This window comes from Clarias gariepinus, chromosome 2 (assembly GCF_024256425.1).
Source record: "Clarias gariepinus isolate MV-2021 ecotype Netherlands chromosome 2, CGAR_prim_01v2, whole genome shotgun sequence".
In the NCBI taxonomy this organism is placed as follows: domain Eukaryota; kingdom Metazoa; phylum Chordata; class Actinopteri; order Siluriformes; family Clariidae; genus Clarias; species Clarias gariepinus.
In genome coordinates, this window is record NC_071101.1 from 30948409 (window position 1) to 30968152 (window position 19744).

At 38.9% G+C, this 19744-nt stretch overlaps 1 protein-coding gene across 1 annotated transcript; it reads left to right on the forward strand.

Moving 5' to 3' along the window:
* Positions 1 to 372: 372 nt before the first annotated feature.
* myo5c (myosin VC) lies at positions 373 to 19520 on the forward strand. Its single transcript, XM_053512691.1, has 41 exons — positions 373 to 541; positions 872 to 982; positions 2274 to 2442; positions 3316 to 3460; positions 3807 to 3963; positions 4064 to 4207; positions 5236 to 5317; positions 5437 to 5544; positions 5639 to 5745; positions 5877 to 6142; positions 6273 to 6354; positions 6456 to 6596; positions 6683 to 6805; positions 6919 to 7002; positions 7317 to 7451; positions 7686 to 7783; positions 7865 to 7951; positions 8086 to 8197; positions 9049 to 9260; positions 9543 to 9708; positions 9802 to 9948; positions 10201 to 10365; positions 10536 to 10629; positions 10720 to 10783; positions 10896 to 11076; positions 11175 to 11268; positions 12007 to 12070; positions 12332 to 12412; positions 13128 to 13308; positions 13574 to 13667; positions 13744 to 13807; positions 13908 to 14076; positions 14157 to 14241; positions 14326 to 14424; positions 16221 to 16375; positions 17155 to 17244; positions 17319 to 17469; positions 17616 to 17919; positions 18179 to 18353; positions 18441 to 18521; positions 18695 to 19520. The coding sequence occupies exons 1-41, from the start codon at positions 515 to 517 to the stop codon at positions 18845 to 18847; spliced, it is 5247 nt and encodes a 1748-aa protein (XP_053368666.1). The 5' UTR covers positions 373 to 514; the 3' UTR covers positions 18848 to 19520.
* The last annotated feature ends 224 nt before the right edge of the window (positions 19521 to 19744 follow it).

Here is a 19744-nt window from a genome sequence, read left to right on the forward strand (position 1 = left end):
ACCACAAACACCCAACATATAACCACAAACACACCAACACAAAAAGAAGCACTGACGGACACAACCCCAAACTCTCAACACAAACACACCAACACACTCAATGCATCCCCAGACACTAACACAAAACCAAGAACTCAACACCAACAAAACCACAAACACCACAGTAACACCCAACACAAACATAACCGACAACACGACGCCATGTTGCTCGCGCGCTGTGTGTGAGGAAAGTGACGCCAGAGGAATGTTTGTGTCCCGCACGAGCGCGGATCCTGTTCGTGTAGTCTCCCTCCTCCTTGTGTAAATGAAACACACCCCTACAGCAAGCAGCGTCACGGGACCTGCGGGCGCTGAGCTGCAGCCGGACAGGTGCACTGGAGTACAGTAACGTGAAGAGAATTGAAGTGACCGAAGACTGAGGATTTACCTTTTAATAATTTCATTATTATTTTTAACACAAAACACACACACACATGAGTGAAATCAGTGCCGCGCGTGACTGAGCGCTGTTGCCATGGCGCTCACGGAGCTGTACACTAAGGTAGGGCTGAAGCGGAAGTCCCGCAGCGCGTGAAGTTGTGTTTAAAAGTTTCAAACATTTCCCCCCTCACGCTGTTTAATAAACGTCTGTAATAATAATAATAATAATCTTTACAAATATGAGATTTGTTAATGATTTTAAAATGTAGACTTAAATAATGTTTCTTATAGGGTAAATGTTTCCTCAGGTGCAGCATATGGTAGAAAGTTCTAGCAGGTCTTTTGTGGATCCGTTGTGTTATTGGTTGTTCTAGTTCTGGTGGAGTTTGAGTGACTTTCTGAAACAGTTATCAGAGTGTGCGTCTGTGTAAACGTGCTGCCTGTACTGCAGTATAACAGAGTATGGGTGCCGGACGCAGAGCAGGTGTGGAGGTCAGCTGAGATCCTGAGAGACTACACACCTGGAGATCCAGCTCTCCACCTGCAGCTAGAGGATGGAGCCGTAAGCACTCACAGTATACCTTTTAACAGATGTGAACTATTTACATGGATTTATGTACATTATCCAGGGCCAAAAGTATATGAACACCTCATCATCACACCCATATGTGCATGTTGGACATCTCGTCCCAGTTTAGTTCCTCTTCTTGGTTTAGAGCTTTAGAGACTCTCTGGATCACTGGATTTTCTAATAATAAAAAAAAAACAGATTTTTTTTTTCTAGTGAACTGCCAGAGCTTTAGTGAGATCAGGCACTGATTTCAAGTCAGGAGGTCTGGGGAGTAAACAGCATTTTGATTCATCTCAAAAGATGTCAGGGATCTGTGCAGGAGTTCTTCCACATCAACGATGGCAAACCAAGCTCACTTCACAGTTGTACTGTCATGCTGGAACAGGTTCGAAGCCCCCTTCCGAGAATGGAATGGAAACTATAATCCAACATGTTAGTTTAGGCCAATAGTTTGAGAAAGGACCACGTATGGGTGTAATGATCAGCGGTCCACAAACTTCTGCCCATGTAGTTTGTAATATCAAGTAAAAAATAAAATTTTGTTTTAATGTCATTTCTAGCTTTAATAATTATCTATTGGTATTTTTTTTTTTTTACTTATTTGTATCACATTGATCTTTGTGTCTGAGTCTTTAAAGAAAACATGGACACATGCATGTTGTCTACATTCTTAAAATGAGCAACATGTTTAAACTATCATTCATGGTATACCTGAACTAAGCAGTAAAACACAGGGTGGTCTATTAATATATAAATATGAAATATTTGTGCTCTTGTGTACTACTGTATGACTTACACAGTACTACAATCTATAACGTTTTTTTTTCCTCACATATTCGTTATCTATACTGCTTATCCTGTTCAGGGTCGCGGGTGGGTTCATTTCTAAATTATAAATGTACTATTTGACTTCTGTTTACAAATTTTAATTAAAATGTCTGTATCCATAACAGACTAATATAATATAATGTAATGCAGCACCTTTAGATTTGCTCATACACACCCTTTGAATATGCCTAGTCACTGGTTATCTTTGTTTTTGGTGTGGTTACATGTTAGATACACATTAAAGCTGCTTGGATGTAAATCCATGAGTAATTTCATCCTGACATTTCTCCACATAAGTATCTTAAAATATTCACTTCATGCCAGGGTATAACTCAAAGAACACTCAATAAGTCTTTCACAAAAGCTATTGCTGGTTACACTTTCTGTACAAACCTGACATGAGAATTTAATCAGATCATACTGTACTGATCTTCTGGCTGGTTCTGTACCTCAGGAGCTCCAGTATCCAGTGGAGGTGGACGGTCAGTTACCCCCCCTCCGTAACCCAGACATCTTGGTGGGGGAGAATGACCTAACGGCTCTGAGCTATCTTCATGAACCAGCTGTTCTTCACAATCTTCGTGTCAGATTTGTGGACTCGAAAATAATCTACACATACTGTGGTAGGTGGGATAGCAGGTCGGTAGCTAAGCTTCTTGTTCCCATGAGCAGCGAGTTTAATCATTTTATGAGCTCACTCAGCAGATAAGCCACAGAAGGTATTATGGGAACTAGCAATTAAATGCTCATTGACTCAACAGTTTGCTGTGGTTCAGAGGTGTAAGTATGATTAGTCACAAAACTGAACATATGCAAACTCATTACAGCAAGGGATATTGGGTAGGATATGACAAATATGCTTGGATGTGCACGGCTGTTTAGGTTTTTTGTAGAGAAGAGAGTGAAATGGGTTTGCACAGCAGTTCAAAGATCTTCATGCAACTTAAGAAAATATCCATGATCAAGTGCACTACTTGGCACATGGAACAAGTGATTGTACACCATAGTGCACTAGCTTTCCATCAAACGTTATTTAGGATTTAACCCCTGAGCTCTGGAAAATACAGTAGCTGATATTCCATAGTAGAATAAGTGTAAATATAAAGAGAAATTTATGAGATCGATGTTGGTTCCACCAGCTGTAGAAGGATATGTGTTGGCGGAGCAGAGTAACTAGTTAAATAAACAAATAAATCATAGTCTTTTGATTATAAATGGTGTTTGTTGAATTGTTGTATAAAAGCAATATTCCACTTGAGGTCATGCCGTTGTGCTGGATATCAGCACAGCTGTGATATCTCTGACAAAACCCTGGAATTGGCCCGAAGTCCCTTATGTCTTTGTTATTTGAAATGCACATGGTAGGAATAGTAATCATCATATTTCTTACCTTAAAGATTGAGTTACTTTTCGATAATTCCCCCTTTTCCCCCCTTATATTTATACAGTATTTTTCATCAATGCATGTCTTTCTTCCTTCACATTATGCATCATAGGCATTATCCTAGTGGCCGTAAATCCATATAAACAGCTCCACATTTATGGAGACGCAGTCATCCGTGCTTATTCCGGCCAGAACATGGGGGATCTGGACCCTCATATATTTGCTGTGGCTGAAGAAGCTTATAAACAGATGGCAAGGTAAGTGTGTTCTAGCATTCAGGAAAAAAACATTTAAGGCATCATCAGATATGAGGTTAAAATATACAATACAATATACAGGTACTGTCATTTTCTATCAATTTGTATAATGTGTTTATACACATTTATGTGTATAATATTTATTTAAATTAAGAGCAGAATTTCCACTTATGTAGAAAATGTAAGTTGAACAAATTGTTTCAAATTCGTACGTCGATGTTAATCTCATTAAATAGAATTAAGTACATTTTAGAAATGCCATTTGTTGTAGTAAAATATGACATCAATTTTAACTGCTTTACAATCCAAAATCCTTTTTTTTTTCTTTTTTTTTTTGAGTCTACAGAAACAGCAAGAATCAGTCCATCATAGTCAGTGGGGAGTCTGGAGCAGGGAAGACTGTGTCTGCTCGCTATGCCATGAGATATTTTGCCATGGTCAGCAAATCTAGCAACAACACTCGCGTGGAGGACAAGGTTTTAGCATCAAACCCCATCACTGAAGTACTGTGGTTCATCTTTAATAGCACTTATTATTTATTCTTTTACGAAGCTACACAAGTAATACAAAGCTATGCTATACGCATTTGCTGTACATTGACAGGCAATAGGTAACGCAAAGACAACCAGAAATGACAACAGTAGCCGATTTGGAAAGTACACTGAAATCAGCTTTGACCGAAGATACCAGATCATCGGTGCTAACATGAGGACGTACCTTCTAGAAAAGTCTAGGGTTGTTTTTCAGGTAAAGACGTTGTGGTGAACATTGTGGTCAAGGATAGCTGGTGTAAGCAGTTTATTATATACTACAAAAATACTTCCATTTGCTGTTAAAATTATTCAAGTTGGATTAATTTAGCGTTTTATAGACCTGAGCCAAACTGTACCGCAACTGGTCAAGATTGTTGTTAAGGAAATTAATGTAGAAAAGGAATTTGCAATACACACTCACTCAATTAGAGTATTTTACTCACTCACTCACTCATCCATACTGCTTTATCCTGTATTCAGGGTCGCGGGGGGCCTGGAGTATATCACGAGTTGGGTACACCGTGGACAGAGTGCCAATCCATTGCGGAGCACACACTCATTCACACACTACGGGCAATTTGGTAACGCCAATTTGCCTAATCTGCATGTCTTTGGACTGTGGGATGTAACCCACCAAATACGGGAAAACACGCAAACTCCATGCACACAGAGATGGGAATCAAACCTGGCTGGAAATCAAACCCAGGCCCTGGAGGTGCGAGGCGATAGTGCTAACCCCTACACCGCTGTGCTGCCTTTGAGTGGTTAACATTTCTAAAATTTGGCAGATGCCCTTATTAATAGAGCTATGAAGTTGAAAGTTATGTGCCTCACTCCATGGATTAACAGTTTCCACCTAATAATTCTGGGGTCTAAACTCTAAATGGTCTGAGTAATAGTCCAATTCCTTAACCACTGAGCTATGAATATCAAAATTTAAAGTTTTTTTTTTTTTGAACAAAAGAGTTACTGCATTTGTGTTTATTATGTTTAGAAGTGGAAGGAAACATGGCATGAACTCAGTTGAGGTATACACATCCAAAACGCTTAAAAAATATGGTTTTGGCTACCTGTTTGCTCCTAAATGTGCATGTTTGTGTGTGTGTAATAGTTTTCCCCACGCAATGTCATCAACAAGACCTTATGATATAACGCATTGCTAAGTTCTGACAATTGTATTGCCAGGTTATTGACATATATTAGATTTTAGCTACTAATATATTTTTTTTGTTCTTCCTCCAGTCAGAGAAAGAGAGAAACTATCACATCTTTTATCAGATGTGTGCATGTGCAGATCAACCAGAGTTTAAAAGCTTGAGACTGTGTGAGTGTGTATTTCATTACAACACAATTTTTTTTTCTTTTTTTTTATTTGTGTAGATGATGCTTGTATGATGGTGTATATAGTGCTTACAGTATGTATTTTTATTGCTAACACACCAGTAAGTGCAGACCAGTTTAACTACACCTGCATGGGCGGGGAGACGGAGATCCAAGGAGTGGATGATCGTGCTGACATGGCTGAAACTTGCCGCACTTTCACTCTACTAGGTGACTTAATATGTTTTATTTCTTCAATGATTGATGATTTGTTCCGCATGTGTTGCATAGCTCTGTACTGTTCTAATCTCTTTCTCTTCTATAGGACTGAATAGTGACTTTCAGAGCAACGTGTTTAAGATGTTGGCAGGGATTTTGCACTTGGGCAATGTGGTGATCCAAGCAGTCGGCTCTGACCGGTCATCTGTTAATGTAAGGGACAGTGAACTTCTGGCTTAATCTACGCTGAATGTAGTTTTTCTTTTTTTAATGAAAGCACACAATGCACATTTCATTCCTCCTGGGCTGGCTATTCATTACAGAATGTTCTCTCTTCTTTCTAGTCTACTGACTTTCACCTGGCTGTTTTCTGTGACTTGCTTGAAGTCAGAGAAGATAATATGCGCCGTTGGTTATGTCATCGGCGTATCGTCCTGGCATCCGAAACTGTGATCAAACCGCAACCAAGGGAACGTGCCATCAATGCCCGTGATGCCCTGGCCAAGCATCTTTACGCTTACCTTTTCGACCGTATCATCCTGAGGATTAACCAGGCCCTGCGTGTACCTGGAAAACAGCACTCTTTTATTGGAGTGCTGGATATCTATGGGCATGTACAAGATTCTATTTTATAAACACTGTTGAAGATCTCAATTACATACAAAATGCTATTTACTCCTAAACTATACATAAAAATAAAAGAAATTGTCTGATTTTGTCTTGTCCTTGGGACTTTACAGATTTGAAACCTTTGATGTAAATAGCTTTGAGCAGTTTTGCATTAACTACGCCAATGAAAAACTACAGCAGCAGTTCAATTTGGTAAGTTCCACACCTCTTTCTGTGTATGGTGTTTAAATTCCTTGTTAGAATACTTTCTGAATTAGGGACATTTTCCTTTCTGCCTGGTTGCTTCCTGTTAGCACGTCTTTAAACTAGAGCAAGAGGAGTACATGAAAGAGGACATCCCCTGGACGCTGATCGATTTCTATGACAACCAACCAGTCATTGATCTTATCGAAGCCAAAATGGGCATCCTGGATTTGCTGGATGAGGAGTGTCTGGTGAGGAAATCTATCAAAATAGTGCAGATTTACAATTTGATATGAATTGATATTGCCTTATCTTCAGTGTTCGGTTTGCTCCACAGTTTCCTCAGGGTACTGATAACAACTGGCTGCAAAAGCTTTATAACTATCTAAGCTCAAAGCCTATGTTTGAGAAACCTCGTATGTCCAATGAGGCATTTGTGATCCATCACTTCGCAGACCGGGTGAGAAGACATACCGCCACCCTCTTGGCTGTTTTGCCGATGCTGAAGGTCCAACATTTTTGTCGACTGTTCAAGTAGATGAAAGTAATATTTACACCACTTTTTATTTCCAGGTAGAATATCAGTGTAAAGGCTTTTTGGAGAAGAATAGAGATACCCTATATGAAGAGCTGGTGGATATAATGAGAGTCAGCAAGGTAGCAACTGTTACTTCCTCCAGAATCCAAAATTTTGTACCTCGAAAAAAAAAGTCAATCGAAAATCATTTGAACAATGTAAAACTATTACACATTGATCAGCCATAACATTAACACCACTGCCAGTCGAACTGAATAAAATTGATTATCAATTATACAGATGAATCAAATTAAATGCAATGACTGGAAAAATAGAGAATCATCTGATTGCAAAGAGTAGTAAAAAAAAAAAAAGATTATTATTTATTTTATGTTTTTTTTTTAACTGACTCAGATTTAAACAGCTGATGATGTTTAAATCCTCTTGTTGTCAGTTTCCTCTCTTGGCAGATTTCTTTACTGAGGAAGAGCAAAATCCTGTGCATGCAGCGAAGGGGGTTAAAGTAAAAGCAGCACGTCCCGGAGTTAAACCGGCCAATAAGCAACTTAGAACTACTGTGGGAGATAAGGTGCGTAATCAAAAGGCTTAGCATTGCTGTCTGTTTCTACAATATAAAGGTTAAAATCTGTGTATTGTGAAAGAATTTACAGTGTAATTCGTTCAAACCTACAAGGGAATGGACTCCTGTGTTTATTTTAATTTTGCTGAATTCGGTCGGATATTGTGAATACTGAAAGTCATTATAATTAATAATAAGAACTGTTTCCTCTCTTTCTCTCTCTCTCTCTTTCTTTCATTCCAGTTTCGCAGTTCACTGTATCTGTTAATGGAAACTCTTAACGCTACTACACCGCATTATGTCCGCTGCATTAAGCCTAATGAGGAGAAGCTGCCATTTGAGTGAGGATTTCCAACTCAATTGAAACATTATACTTTAATTCCAATTTTCTTGTTTCACGTTTCCGATGTCTGTGTCCACAGATATGACTCTAAGCGGGTGGTGCAACAGTTGCGTGCTTGTGGAGTGCTAGAGACTGTTCGAATTAGTGCTCAGAGTTATCCATCTCGGTAAACACATCTCACTCAATGTCTTAATACTACACCTGTTTCAAATTTATTCTTAAAGTCTTAGGACTTTTGCAAAGTGTGCTTCGATACACGATCTAATACACTTCTTTCAATTGCCGCTTGTTGCGTTGCAGATGGACGTACATTGAGTTCTACAGCCGTTACAGTATTCTGATGAGCCAGGCTGAACTCAGATTAGGGGAGAAGAAGCAAACATGTAGAACGGTGTTGCAGAGGCTCATCCCTGTAAGAGGCTGTTCATTTTCATTCCTTTTAAGAGCTTCTTTTTCTCATTGCACTTCCTTCACAAAGTTATCCAGAAGCATGTTTTTTAAATGTGTTTATTTGTTAAATATTTTTAGAGGAATCTGAGATTGAGATTGACAGTCTACCATCATTTTAAAAATAAAATACAGTCAGCCAACATACAAGATCAATTGTGTCTTCATTTTTAATTAATGACTTAAATCCAAACAATTTGTTAGTACTGTACAATTAAACCTTGGATTGCGAGCATAATTAGTTCCAGAAGCATGCTTGTATATCAAAACTCCCGTATATCAAAGCGAATTAATGGAATAATGGAATTTAACTCTTTCCATAACCTAAAAATATTTATATAAAAATGAATAATACAAAATATAAAGTTAAAATTAAATAACCTACAGTAAAACATTTGTTCCTTTTTCTTTAATTTAATATACATTATGTAACTTTATTTAATATGAAGATATGAGAGGTGCTCTAGATTCTTGCACAGTACTGTATGGTGGTTTCATCAAACTGTCAGACAGTGGCACTATACTTAATACTGAAGCTCATTTGAGCTGATATCACGTTCAATTCCAAGGTCAGAATCATAAGTATTCAGTAGAATCAGTACTACTGAATCTATAATCACACTTGAATGCCAATTTGGTATTAACTACTGACCATGCATGTGTAATTCATCTCTGCATACAATCAAAATAATTAAATAAATAACTGCAGGTATTTATTATCCAGGTACATATTAATTAATAGATTTATATGGTGTTATGTGAAGGCAGGAAAAATAAACTCAATATGTCTGACTAATAAAATTTCAATCACAACAGGACTCAAATCAGTACAAGTTCGGAAGAACCAAAATCTTCTTCCGGGCGGGACAGGTGGCATACTTGGAGAAGCTGCGTTTGGATTACCTGCGCACTGCATGTGTTACCATCCAGAAGCATGTGAGGGGTTGGACTCAGAGACGCAGGTATCTGCGTATGAGACAAGCTGCCATCATCATCCAGCAGTACATCCATGGCAAGAGGCAGATCAAGTGAGTGATCCATTAAACTTCTTAAATCCCCTCTTTCCTCCTCCGAAAAAAAAAAAAAATGTTTGACTGATGGTACTTCTAGTTAGTAACCTAGTGATCCAGAGTAAGGAATTATTGATGGAAACTACAAAGCACTTACAGAGTACGTAAGTCGCTCCTGATAAGAAAGTTTGCCAAATGCAGTACAGTACATGCAAGTAATCAGTATTGACATAAAAAGCCTGGCATTTCAGTATTTATTCAGTCGGCCAACATTTGATATGTGGTTTGTGTTTCTTCTAGGCGAATGGTGACAGCAGCAGCTCTGAAGCAGGCCTGGGCAGCAGTGGTCATCCAGAGGCACTTTCGTGGCTATCTTGTACGCCGGCTTTACCAGCTTGTACTGGTGGCTACACTCACTATTCAGGCATATACCAGGGGGTGGATTGCCCGCAAGCGCTACAAAAAGGTGGCTTATGAAAGTCGAATCTGTAAAACAAAATCTAATAGTTTTAAACTACCTAATGTTAGAAGTTTGTTTGTGTGTTTATCACTCACTTAGATGGTGGAGGAGCATAAAGCTCTGGTTCTACAGAAGTACGCTCGAGCCTGGCTGGTGCGGCGCCGCTTCCAGACCATGCGCCGACTTGTCATAAACGTGCAGCTGTCTTTCAGAGTCCAGCAGCTGCGTAAGAAATTAGAGGAACAGGTGAGTTAGTAAGTCTCCTGAGAAACTGCATTTGCAAAACTATACATGAAAAATATGATCGTCATTTTAGTTTGGTTAAATTACTCTGCATTTTCCTGTTTATTTATTGTAATGGCATTTTTTTAATTAATGCATAACAGAAATTCAAAAAATTTTGTTAAACAGTATATTGCATTTACTGTGCATGCTAGATTTAGCTACATAATAGAAATATTATGCTTGTCATATTCTGCTGATTTTTGTTCTTTCAAGAATAAAGAGAATCGCGGTCTGATGGAGAGACTGACCAGTCTGGCCAATGCTCATGCTCAGGGTTTAGAAAAGGTGCAGTCCCTGGAGATGGAGCTTAGCAAAGCAGCCAATGAAAAGCAATGTGTAGAAGAGAGAGAGAAGAGAAGCAAAGAGGAAAGCAGTCGGGTAGGACACTGTGACCTGACAGCTACAGATTATGTGATTCACTACATTCGCTGGGATGGTCTTTAATTACAGACATTATGCATAATTCAGAACATGCATTCTTTAAATATACCAAAGATACATAATTCAGTACATGCAATGATATTTTTACATATATTTTATTCCATAAGGTGATTGCTCAGCTTCAAGAAGAAAAGGATAAAGTTAAGCAGGAGAATCAGGTTCTTCAGGCGAAACTCGAAGATTCCATACAGCAAATGACAAGTAGTCCAACTTAAATCTACATTAAGTCATAATAGTAGGTATATTTCACTTAAAGTTTAATGACCAAACTGTATCTTTGTTTCCCCCTAGGCAATTTCGAAGAACTGAAGAAAAAGCTCATAGAAGACCGTGAGAGAGAAGAGAGGCTGCGAAAGTAAAAACAAGCACATTTACAAATCAAATCATATTTACAAGCTGCATTGTGCAACTGTTCCTTTACAAGAAGTTTATACTGAGGGAGCTTATTTTTCACTATGCATTGCCAGAGTCGCAGAACACAGCAGTGAGCTGCAGAAAGAAGACTTGGATAAAGAGATTGCAGCCATAAAAGAGGAAAATCGCAGGCTGAGGGAAGAAAAGATCCAGCTACAGGCTCAGACTGAAGATGACACACAGGTCAACAAAGAGCTCCAGGAGCAGCTTAGTCAGCTCACCAAACACGTCAAGGTAGAAACTGACAAGCAGAAGAGGTCTTTTGTCATTATTAAGAAAATATCTTTTTTTATTTCTTAATTTGGTGTGTATATTTATTCTAATCTGTTTAGGTGATACCAGAGTTACATAAGCAGATCAACAGCCTCCAGAATGAAAAAGCTGAAGCAAACAGAAAGATGAGGGAGCAGTCGGAGCAGACTAGAGGTACACAGCACCTAGTTAGAGCAGAGTGTGAAGGTTTAATTATCAGAGTAATAGCACAGTTTTGCTTAAAATATTGCAATGTACACAACAGTATGGGTGACATATCAGAGTTCAAAAGAGGACAAATTGTTGGTGTGTATCTCGCTGGCGCATCTGTGACCAATACAGCAAGTCTTTGTGATGTATCAGGATGATAATGCACCAATACACACAGCAAGACTGGTGACAGAGTGGTTTGATAAACATGAAAGTGAAGTTGAACATCTCCCATAGTCTACACAGTCACCAGATCTAAACATTATTGAGCCACTTTGGGGTGTTTTGGAGGAGCGAGTCAGGAAACTTTTTCCTCCACCAGCATCATGTACTGTAGTGACCTGGCCACTATTCTGCAAGAAGAATGGCTCAAAATCCCTCTGGCCACTGTGCAGGACTTGTATCTGTCATTCCCAAGACTAATTGATTCTGTATTGGCCGGAAAAGGAGGCCCTACAGCATACTAATGAATTATTGTTATAGTCATTGTCCAACCCCTGTATATACAGTACTTTGAGTGTATATATACACTATATACCGTCAAGGGTGTAGTCCGCCATGACCCTACAGTATATGCAGGATAAAATGGTGTGGATAATGAGTGATTGAGTGATTTATGTATTATATATGCTGAAGAATGGGATCACACTCTGTTTCAAAATTACATTACAATAGACTTGACTGTTTTTATTCTTTACCCAGCAAAAATGAATATGATTACTAGACAACTTCTGGGAGAGACAAAAGAAGATGACACCATTCTCAGGTCATGACAAAACTTTTTTTCCTCCTTCTTTGTAAGGATTCAGATTAACCCTGAAGCAGAAACTGTAAACAAGTCTGGCAATGTTTTAAGTTTTCCCTACTGCTAACACACTGGATGCATCTTGCTAATAAGCTCATGTTCTAAAGCAAATGTATTTACAGTAGATAAAAGAAACCTTGTAACTCTGCAAGTCTTTTACTTTCCTCTTATGCAACTGATGTTCTACTTTATACATAGCATTGATAGTTGGCTTTATTACAGGTTGACAAACGAGGGCAGCGAAGCTGATGATGATGAAGGAGATCTGCTGTTTTCATTGAATGGGATACAGAACGCCACCAGGTTTAAGAAGCATAAAACTATGCAATGCATTTTTAAATTTTAACGTAGCACATTGGTAGTATATTTACGATTACCCCTAATAGTTTATATGCATTTTAATAAAACAAATTTTTTTTTTGTTATTTAACCCAATTTCCAAACTACAACTTTTATACTTAAAGGCCTTAATAACAGGTCTTAACATGTCTGTTTTTGTAATTGTAAATGTTCTTACTTATACCTTACCATGAGAATGAGCAGGGCAATTTTGTGAAAAATTCCTTGCAGGGCAATCACACACTACAGGGAAATAGAAACAACAGTTAGTCTAATATGCATGTCTTTAGATTGTGGGAGGAAACCCTAGTATGTGGAGAAAACCCACATAGCACGGGAAGAACATTCAAACTCCACCAGGCAGTAATCGAACCCTCAGAGGTGCGGAGTCACAGTGCTTATCACAAAAAAAACACTGCAGTAATGCACCAGTTAGTGTTACTGCCTCACCTTTGCAGGGCCCTCAACTCAATTCTGAGTTTCTTCCAGGTTCTTCATTTTCCTCCCATTTCCTAAAAACTATACCAGTAGGAGATTTGTGCAAACTAAGTTACATCCACCTTTAAATGCGTCTCTCGTGTTTGACAGGGTGTGTTTCTGCCTAGAATGAAGCAGTTCCCTGAGGAATACATTTCTGAATGAAAGTTCATGTTTGTTTTTGTGTCTCATCTTGGGTTAGACTGGTGAAGACTCATTTACAAGAACAAAAGGAAGGTTATGAAAGTAAGCTAGAAGCACTGAGTTTTAAAAATGATCACCTGAGTAGAGAGAACCAGCAGCTCCAAGCCCTCTTTCAGGAGAAGAGCGATATCAACCAAAGCATTGGACAGGAGGTGGCCCGGCTCACTTCTGAAAACATGGTATTGTATATCGGTATTTATTTATTCTTAACTCTGGAGTCGCTGCTGAGATGAATGATTGGATGATCTTGGAACCATAAAAGCAAGGCCAAAACCACAGTGTAATGTGGACAGAAATAAGTTCTGATATTCTGACAAACATCATTTGAATGACAATTCATGAAAACTATTGTACTTCATTGATAAATATAACTTCTTATCTGAAAGTTTAAGCTTGTGTGAAATTTTGGGAAAGTGAGGTTGAAGGTTCTCATATTGTTTTTAGGTGATTCCTGAACTAAAGCAACAGGTAACAGAGTTACAGCGTCATAAACAGGAGCTGGAAACACATCTACAGCAACAACGTACTGAGATGACAGGTGAGCTCTTCACAGGGAAAACGCTGCCATTACAATCATTATTACCTGGTAATTTGTTTTTCAACTTGTTTGACAGAAAATACTACAAGGATATCTCATGAGCTTCAGCGTAAGCTTGATGAGGAAAGCTCACAAAGAAGGTAGGTGCCATGCTTGCATTTTATTCCCCTAAACACGTTAGTGGCTACCTGTATACAAGCCTTTGTGTCTGTGTCTGTGTGTATGGATTTTTACTGGCAGGCTTTTGGAAAATAAGAACAACGAAAATGCAAGAGAAAAGGAGGAGATGGAGAAGAGGCTGGAGGAGCTGGAGGAGAAGATAGAGCAGCTTAAAAGACTCCAACAATCAGACAACGAAGCCAAGAACAAACTCAGACAGGAAACCTCACGCCTTACAGCTGAGAACATGGTGTGTGTTTGTGCATCAAATTTGTGCCGCTGGTCTCATCAGTGGTTAGGTTTGGTTTTAGGTATATCTTTTGTTCACAGGACTTTGAAGAGCAATTGGATACAAAAGACAGAACCATAAAGAGGCTGCAGGACCAAATCAAAGCTCTTCAGGCACCAGTGAAAGGTAAAGGTGCAGAGCTGGCAGGATGTGACCTACTCACATGATGGGTTTACATTTACAATAATGTAGCAACTCTTTTCTTAACAGCCAGCGAGAAAGCTGGACCAACTGTCCCAAAAGAATACCTCGGCATGCTGGAGTATAAAAAGGAAGATGAAGGCAGGCTTGTGCGGACATTAGTACTTGGTAATTTCCACTTCTGCTCATTGCTGTTTGTGTATAGGTAAAATTTTACAAACTTATCATCATACATATTATATTATATGAACGAAAAAACAGTCTCAAAAGGCACCTTAGTGTCAAATATAGACAAACAATTAAATTCAGTTTGATTGTATTTCTGTAGCACTGTTACGAATGGACACAAAGTAGCTTTATAAAAAAAAATTTAAAGGCACAATAAAAAAAAATAAATTAAAAAAAGACACTTTTTAGTCTTATCGATTTGGTCCTACTGAGCACTGGGGATTATTGAGAAAGAAACCATAAGAGAAACCAGACTCAAAAGGACCCTACCCTAAATATATTTATTCTATAACTACTGTATTATAACAATACTATATGTGCTATTTAGGTAAATGTGCAAATGTAGAAATGTAAATCAGTTTTTGGCAATTTCAGTCCTAAAACCATAGTACCATCATAAGCCATCATAACAAAATTGTATCAGTGCAATCCAAAGCCATCTTCGTGGCTTTTAATGTAAGTGGAACTGTCTTCAGTTGTCATCAGGGCATCAGGAAGTCTCAGGCAGGTGCGGAGAGCAGAAGAGGCAGCATCACTGGTATTGCATGTCTCAGGAGTTCCACGTGTACTGTAGCTCAACAGGGAGATAGAGACATAAAAGTTGATGATGACGCTGCCTACTTCCTACCTGTACAAACACAACTCGCCACCCATACAAACAAGCTGAATTTCTATATTCTGTATAAAGATAGAGATAAAAATTATGATGTATATAATGCTATATATACACTCACCTAATGGATTATTAGGAACACCTGTTCAATTTCTCATTAATGCAATTATCTAATCAACCAATCACATGGCAGTTGCTTCAATGCATTTAGAGGTGTTCCTGATCAAGACCATCTCCTGAACTCCAAACTGAATGTCAGAATGGGAAAGAAAGGTGATTTAAGCAATTTTGAGCATGGCATGTCTGAGTATTTTATGATCTGCTCAGTTACTGGGATTTTCACACACAACCATGAAGACCCCACCAGGTACCACTCATCTCTACTACAAATAGGAAAAAGAGGCTACAATTTGCACAAGCTCACCAAAATTGGACAGATGAAGACTGGAAAAATGTTACCGGGTCTGATGAGTCTCGATTTCTGTTGAGACATTCAAATGGAAGAGTCAGAATTTGGCGTAAACAGAATGAGAACATGGATCCATCATGCCTTGTTACCACTGTGCAGGCTGCTGGTGGTGGTGTAATGGTGTGGGGGATGTTTTCTTGGCACACTTTAGGCCCCTTAGTGCCACGGGCTACCTGAGCATTGTTTCTGACCATGTTCATCCCTTTATGACCACCATGTACCCATCCTCTGATGGCTACTTCCAGCAGGATAATGCACCATGTCACAAAGCTCGAATCATTTCAAAGTGGTTTTTTGAACATGACAATGAGTTCACTGTACTAAAATGGCCCCCACAGTCACCAGATCTCAACCCAATAGAGCATCTTTGGGATGTGGTGGAACAGAAGCTTCATGCCCTGGATGTGCATCCCACAAATCTCTATTAACTGCAAGATGCTTTCCTATTAATATGGGCCAACATTTTTAAAGAATGGTTTTAGCACCTTGTTGAATCAATGCCATGTAGAATTAAGGCAGTTCTGAAGGCGAAAGGGGGTCAAACACTGTATTAGTATGGTGTTCCTAATAATCCTTTAGGTGAGTGTAAAAAATAAAGAAATTATGAAAATTATTTGTGAGTTGGATTGGGGTCTGAGTATGTGTGGTCTGCAGAGCTGAAGCCAAGGGGCGTAGTGGTCAATATGATCCCTGGGTTGGTGGCTCATCTCCTGTTAATGTGCATCCGGCATGCTGACTATCTTAATGATGGAGACAAGCTGAAGTCCCTCATGCAAGCCATCATCACTGGAATCAAACAGGTCACCACGGTAAGACTACCCCTGATTGCTCCTTAGCTTATGCAGGGCCTTCCAAAAGTACTGGTAACTGCTTATGTAGTGAGTCCTCGTATTATTTATATATAATACATTATCATTATCGTTGTGTATGTCATCTTTGTGTTCTTAGATTCTTTGATGTTTTTCCCATGGTAATAGATTACAAGGGGAATTTTTATGTGTGCATGAATGATAAATGAATGAATTATGAATTTATACCTCAGGGGAACATGAGATAGTTATACAATAATATTGTGGCGTGGTCGGGGTTTCGACTGGCAACCATCATGCCTTGCGGGAGGGGTTGCTGTGTGTTCACCCTGTTGGGGAAAGGTGTTAGTGGCTTCGGCCATGTTGTGTGTGTGTGTGCTAGGTGTGTGTTCTATTGAATGTGTTTGATTTATGCTAAGGCTAAATTGGATGTGGTTCTTTTGAGAAGATGTTGCTCATGCTTTTGAACAAATGTGTGCTTAATAAAGTACTCCCAGCCATTTGCATTGGGCAGAAAGGAAGCTCACTCGTCTCTCCAAGTTCCTTCCTAGCGGTTAAAAACGCTACAATATACTTCCATTGAGCATATAGTTTAAAGATAAATAAATAGTTTCTTTGAGTGTAACGTCTATTTTATATAATAATTTCACTCACTTTAATGAGGTGTGCCAATAAATCTGGTGGACATTCTGTGTTTACTTGTAATATATAATGCAGTCACAGGGAGATGTAATAATAGACATAATCCTCATTTTTTGAGTTTGTCCTTTTGTTCCCAGAACCATCAGGAAAACTTTGAGATGTTGTCCTTCTGGCTCTCCAACACATACTATCTGCTAAACTGCCTCAAGCAGTACAGTGGAGAAGAAGTAAGTGCAATTGCTGTTACAAGTCCTTTAAGAAACACTGTTAAAAAGGTAATATCATATTCTCTTATCGATAGGAGTTCATGAAGCACAACACACCTCGGCAGAATAAGAACTGCTTGCAGAACTTTGACCTCTCAGATTACAGACAGGTCTTTAGCGATCTTGCCATTCAAATCCATCATCAGTTCATTAATGTGATGGAGGATTCCCTGTTCCCGATGATTGGTATGTTACTAGTTCTAATTTTTCACTGACCTGAGACCAACATTATCATTTTCGGCAACATCAGTTAAGGTCCTTTGCCAAATCTGGTATTTATCAAAACATTAATTGTAATAGTTAATGTTTAGTTATGAATTCTCTCACTTCAGTGCCCGGGATGTTGGAGCACGAGAGCCTGCAGGGCATATCAAGCATGAAACCCACAGGTTTCCGTAAGCGCTCCAACAGCGTACTGGACGACGGGCTCAGAGAGGGTCAGAGCCAGTGTTATAGTGTCTCCTCCATCTTACAGCTGCTGAGTGACTTCCACAGCTGCATGTCACAGCAGGGCATGGACGAGCAGCTAAAGGGTCAGGCTTTCCGCCAGCTCTTCTACCTAATTGGATCCACCTCACTTAATAGCATCCTCCTCCGCAAGGACCTCTGCTCCTGCCGCAAGGGCATGCAGATTAGGTGAGTTGGATTAGCAAGGAGGTAATGAGTAGGACTACAGTTAAAATATTAAGCAGATAGACTTCAATTATAAGCTTGTCTTTAAAATAATATTATGTCAATATAATCCTGTACCAGTTCTTAGACAGTACACATTTACTTAGTATTCTTTTTTTAATATGTCTTTTTTTGCCAAAAATTTAATATATTGACAGAAATATATTTTATGTATGTCAAGTGAAGGCGAATGAATGCTTAAAGCAAACCCAACACTTCACAGGTGTAATATCAGTTATTTGGAAGAGTGGCTGAGGGATAAAGGGCTTCAGGGCTACAGTGTTATGGAGACTCTGGGGCCGCTGTCCCAGGCTGCCTGGCTCCTGCAGGTGAACAAAACGACCGACGACGATGCAGCTGAGATCCGGCAGAGATGCCACGAACTCTCACCAGTTCAGGTGCAACAAATGTCCTCACAGCCCTCCACCTTCATCACTACTGATTTTCTGCTTCTGCCTACTCAATTTTCCTTTATACATTTTAAGATTGTGAAGATCCTCAACTCGTACACTCCCATCGATGACTTTGAAAAGCGAGTTGCTCCGTCTTTTGTGCGGAAAGTCCAGGCAAGTTTTTCCATGTCCTATCCTGACTGATCATGACTGATCTTATTGTGATAGAGTTACTTATTTATTTTATTAAAATTAGTGCAGAATGAATATAATTAGTGCTGATTGTAAATGAGATGCGTGTCTTGGCCGTTTGGTCCATTTCTGTTTGGTCTTCTGCTTTGTAACAGACACTGCTACAGGAGCGTGAGGGCTCGACTCAGTTGATGATGGATGCACAGTATCGCTTCCAGGTTACTTTCCCTTTCTCTCCCTCCACACAAGCACTGGAGCTCCTGCAGTTGCCCATCAGCCTTCACTTAAATTTTGTGACCCGTCTGTGAGCCCTGGCATAGACCTTGGACTGACTTTCAGCCTCAGCCTTCATCAGCAATCAACATGCTTTTTATAAGATAATCACTATTTTTGATTCATGCTTGAAAATGTTGGTTATATATTCACATTAATTTAGGCTCATATGCCATATAACATAAAATGTTAGACATGATTTCTTTTGCTAACTTTTGTTTATATATATAAAAATACTATTTTTATGGAACTTTAACAGCAGCAAATCGCTCATGAATGAACAAAATGTACACTACATTGTAAAGGTTTGTGGACATCTGAAAATTACACCATTATGTGCTTGTTGAACATCCTATTCCTGATTTAGTCGTCCAGTTTTCAGTCTTTTGTGAAGGCTTTTCACAAAATTTTGAAGCATGGGTTTGGTATTTATGTTAATACAGTTCAGATCACTCTGGTCCTCCAAACTTGTCAAACTATGTCTTCGGAAAGCTTACTTTGTGCACAGTGTCATTGCCATCTTGAAACAAGTTGGACCTTTTGGTCCTTCTACTGAAGGAAAATTGTAATGCTACAAGGTCAATATAGTGTTTTATCTATGATGTATTATGTATTTACTTGAACCATTTTGAACCACATAAAAGTTTTAGACATTTAGATTTTATTTATAAACCAATTGAATTTTTTTGGCTAATAAAATCATTTACACTGTGTATAAAATAAATTGGCTCTTACTGCTTAAATAGCTGTCATACCTGCAACCAGAGAAACCCATACATTTTCACCACATCTAATTAAACACTCTAAGGACACAAACTGATTGTGGAAGGAATTGGCACGAAGCCATGATGTTTTATTAAACAATTAAAATAGACATGCATGGACATGTCAAGAGTAAATACCCACCCATAGTGTCATAAAATGTATGTATA

What these genes read in the sequence shown, in the direction of transcription:
- myo5c (XM_053512691.1), top strand. Translation starts at nt 515, where the DNA reads ATGGCGCTCACGGAGCTGTACACTAAG. An exon ending in TGCAGCTAGAGGATGGAGCC is followed by an intron (nt 983 to 2,273) that starts GTAAGCACTCAC and finishes TCTGTACCTCAG; the next exon opens with GAGCTCCAGTATCCAGTGGA. An exon ending in AATAATCTACACATACTGTG is followed by an intron (nt 2,443 to 3,315) that starts GTAGGTGGGATA and finishes TATGCATCATAG; the next exon opens with GCATTATCCTAGTGGCCGTA.